The sequence below is a fragment of the Triticum dicoccoides genome, chromosome 7B, assembly GCF_002162155.2.
Source record: "Triticum dicoccoides isolate Atlit2015 ecotype Zavitan chromosome 7B, WEW_v2.0, whole genome shotgun sequence".
Classification (NCBI taxonomy): Eukaryota; Viridiplantae; Streptophyta; class Magnoliopsida; order Poales; family Poaceae; genus Triticum; species Triticum dicoccoides.
The window spans coordinates 626338939-626342505 of NC_041393.1; the positions used below are offsets into that span (position 1 = coordinate 626338939).

The 3567-nt window shown below is 52.0% G+C and overlaps 1 protein-coding gene across 1 annotated transcript; it reads right to left on the reverse strand.

The window, feature by feature from the left end:
- Positions 1-820: 820 nt before the first annotated feature.
- On the reverse strand, positions 821-3318 carry LOC119341143 (peroxidase 3-like). The gene is made up of 4 exons (XM_037613018.1): positions 3018-3318; positions 2722-2916; positions 2458-2620; positions 821-1463 (listed from the first exon to the last, which is right to left on the reverse strand). Exons 1-4 carry the CDS (start codon positions 3228-3230, stop codon positions 1039-1041), a joined length of 996 nt encoding a protein of 331 aa, XP_037468915.1. The 5' UTR covers positions 3231-3318; the 3' UTR covers positions 821-1038.
- Between the last annotated feature and the right edge of the window lie 249 nt (positions 3319-3567).

Below are 3567 nucleotides of genomic sequence, written 5' to 3' on the forward strand. Positions count from 1 at the left end.
GAAAAGCTGGTTAGGCTCATGTATGGTTCTTCTTGCTCTTATCTACGAGAAAAGCTGGTTAGGCTTTCTGCTAGTGGCTATTGAGTTTATTCATAGGAAGCAAAGGCTGGGAACATATGATCCTTCGAGTAATTAATAGCGTGACTGGTGTGATTAATATGGAGATTGAAAGGAGCGGGAGGTAAAAAATGTTGGAGAAGAAAAAAGACGTGCAAGTTTTAGATAGTTTAGAGTTTCCTGTTAAAAATAAGTGGCCGGGGCCACAATGGGTGTAAGCTTAACAGTTTAATTGGCTAGTTCATTTCTCTGTAATGGTGTTTAGTTTTGTTGTTTAAGTATTGTTCGTGGAGTTGGTTGTCCAGCAGATACAAGTTAAAAATCCACCTGTGGTTCTCTGCAAAAAAAAAAAGCTTTCCCTAGTCGTCTTCTCCCCTTGATCTTCTCCGGCAAGCGCGGGGATTCGTCTCCCTTCCACCTACCGCTCCGGCGACTAGTGGAAGGGAGGGGATCTTGGTGCCTTGACTCTGGCTAATAGATAGATAGGGTTTTAGTCCTCGCAGGAGCAGCGCTCGGACAGATGGTGGTGCTTCTTCGAGTCAGTCTTCCGGGCTCTGACCCACCTCAAGTTCACCCGTCGGGACAGATCAAACGAAGCTCCGGCACAGATTCCGTTCTGATGACGACAATGGCCATCCGGTGGTTCGTATACCTTGATGTATTTTTTTATTATGTTTGGGGTACTTTGTAGTCCGGATTAATCTTGCATTAAAAGAGACAGGTTGAAAATCCAGTGACATCAACATCATTGGTATCTATATCATTGTGACATACTCTTTCGTGCTTTAGTAACACGTGTTCCTTGTTTATTTGTTTACTTTCATCAAAAGAGAAACAAGACATATATCACCTGGACAAGAACTAGAAAACCACCTTACAAAGAGAGAATAAACAAAAACCATACACAAAAAGGAAAAATAAAATAAAATGCAACTAAACATACAAACACAGTCGTCCATGTGCCACCAAGGACGCACGCCACTAGCTGTTGACAACGGCACAATGCTGTCTGATCTCCCCCTCGCCACCGGTCTTCACTTCTATCATGCCCATCCTCATCATGGACCGTGCGAACACCTGGAAGAACACCTCCGAGGGACCCTTGGCCACGCTCTCGACGTCGGCCCTCGCCGCTGCGTCGGTGATGAGCGCAGCGTCGGACTGGAAGAGTCCCCGGCGCTTGAGGAGGCCGCGGTAGTAGCTAGTGTCAAAGGTGAGGAAGCTCCCAGGGTCCATCTCCACGATGGTGGTGTTGTCCGTGGGTGTGGTGCACTTGGTCCGGCGGAGGTTGGCAGCATACTCCGCATCAAGAGATGGGTCGGCGTCCCCGGGTCCTCCGCGGCCGGTGAAGTTGTATAGCCGCTCGGTGAAGGAGTTGCAGTGCGAGATGCCGATGGTGTGTGCCCCTGAGTGGTATTGGCACATGATGGTCGGGTGAGGTGGTGAAGACAATATAACAAGTGCAGAACTGAGCAAGTTCAACTAATACAGTGCAATTCAGTAAGTTTTACTAATGCTAAACTATTGCAAAAATATTCATTAGATTGTGCCGTTTAAACAACATATGGAACTTAATTTTCTTATAAGGTGTCAATCTAAACAGGCTGGAATTAGTGGACCAATGTGGTTAGCAGGCAGACAGCTGTAGCAAGTAGGTATACATCGGAACATGTTGCCCATTAATGTTTATTACATATAAAAACATGTGAATCAATGACCTAAGTTGGTAATTAAAAACTTGGCAGACTGTGACACAGTTGAGTGGAGATGTCCTTGTCGGTTCATGTGTACTTGTATCGCGGTCATGTCCGAAAATTCAACAAATCATTGTCCTTGTCCTTACTGTCATTGTTCCAAGCTAATATTTGTAGTAGTTAGCAACTTAGCGTTTCAACATCTATGACCGTGCAGTGCAACAACCTTTCTAGTCTCTAGAATAAATACTAATGCATAGCCCATTGCTATTGGAAATGATATCAACATGGACCAAAGTTTTAAACGGCTAACATATACGGTGGTGCTTTTGTGGAACTGCACATAGTGTCGGCAAGATTTGTGGTTCCCTTTACTTTTCTTTTTATCTTGGAGCCATCCGTTTCAGCAAGCAACACGTATGGTCCTCTCATGTGACCATGTTGTGTGAGTGGGTAGTACAAAGTAGAGCGTCTGGTAGCTACTACCGGCTAGCTAGATAGCCGCCGCATGGACATAAAAGCTCGAATCTAGCAAGTTCCTCTCACTACTCACTCAACTGTATGTCTGCTTGAGTGCTTGTGCGTCACTAGACTTCGCCATCACCATCACCGTGCATGTGTCGGTGCCAATGATCGATATGCCATCAACTCGGGTACGATGCTTAGTTTGCTAATTAATCTTGTGATAATTGGTGGGAATTGTTACCTGAGAGCCAGACGAGGTCGGCGACGTCGAGGCCCTTGGCGCGGAAGGAGGTGAGGAGGTCGGTGAAGTTCATGGTGGGCGCCGGGATCTGGTCCAGCGCCTCCTGCTTGATCGACACCCTGCCGTCGCGCCGCCCCGTCGGCACGCGCCAGAACGGCCCGCCCTGCATTTTTTTTCAGTCAGCATCGGTCAGTCGCCGAGGCGCGCGTGTGCTCTGCGTACGTGTATGCTGTGCGTGGGTGGAGATGGAGGCAGAGCACTTACGATGACGCCGACGGCGTCGCGGGACGCGAGCGCGAGGATGTCGGCGCAGGAGACGACGCCGGGGCACTCCTGCTCGACCAGCGCCTTGACGCGGTCCAGGAAGGCGAAGCCGCGCAGCGTCAGGTTGGGCGTCGCGTCCTTCTCGGCCTCCCCGCCGCCGGTCGTCGCGTTCAGCAGCACCGACGCGTCGCATCCCTGCACCACCAGCATGCCCATCGATCAGGACCCAGAACAGACACGCGCCGGCATTGCCGTCTCCGTCGCCGTGCACGGAAAGGAAGATCATAGGTACGTACCCTGACGAAGCAGTCGTGGAAGTGGGTGCGGATGAGGGTGGCGGCGACGGAGGGCGCGTGCGGGACGTGCCGCTCCACGTAGTGCTTCACGATCTGCTCCGCCCGCGGGCAGCTCTGCTCGTAGTACCCCTGCCGGAGCTTCCCGCCGCCCTCCCCCGCCGCGACGCCAACCGCCACCACGAGCATCGCCAACACCAACTTCGCCGCCGCCATTGTCACCACCACTAGCTAGAGCCTATAGCGCTCTCGAGTGGCGGGCGATGGTGTCCAAGGGCACGAGGATGCTCTGTTCTGCCTTGTCAGCCGCGGGTTCTGGACCGACCCATCGATCGCTTTTTATACGCACGGCCACGGGGACGCTCCCGCCCGGCAACAGCTAGCGGCGGCAGTGCGTGGTCCGTTAGTGGGGTTGGTGCTGGGCGGTACGTACGCGAGCGAGTAGGTAGAGAGGCCGGCGGGCCGACGTAGCAAGAGACACGGCGAGACGATGAACGGGCCCTGACAAGAAAAGAATTCGGTATCGACCGGCCGCCCCTGCCAATGGCGTCGT

Excerpts from the sequence above, each read along its gene's own strand:
- LOC119341143 (XM_037613018.1), bottom strand. The coding sequence starts at position 3,230 with ATGGCGGCGGCGAAGTTGGTGTTGGCGATGCTCGTGGTGGCGGTTGGC. Across the intron at positions 2,917-3,017 it reads TCCACGACTGCTTCGTCAGG|GGATGCGACGCGTCGGTGCT; the intron begins GTACGTACCTAT and ends CTGGTGGTGCAG. Across the intron at positions 2,621-2,721 it reads GCGACGCCGTCGGCGTCATC|GGCGGGCCGTTCTGGCGCGT; the intron begins GTAAGTGCTCTG and ends AAAAAAATGCAG.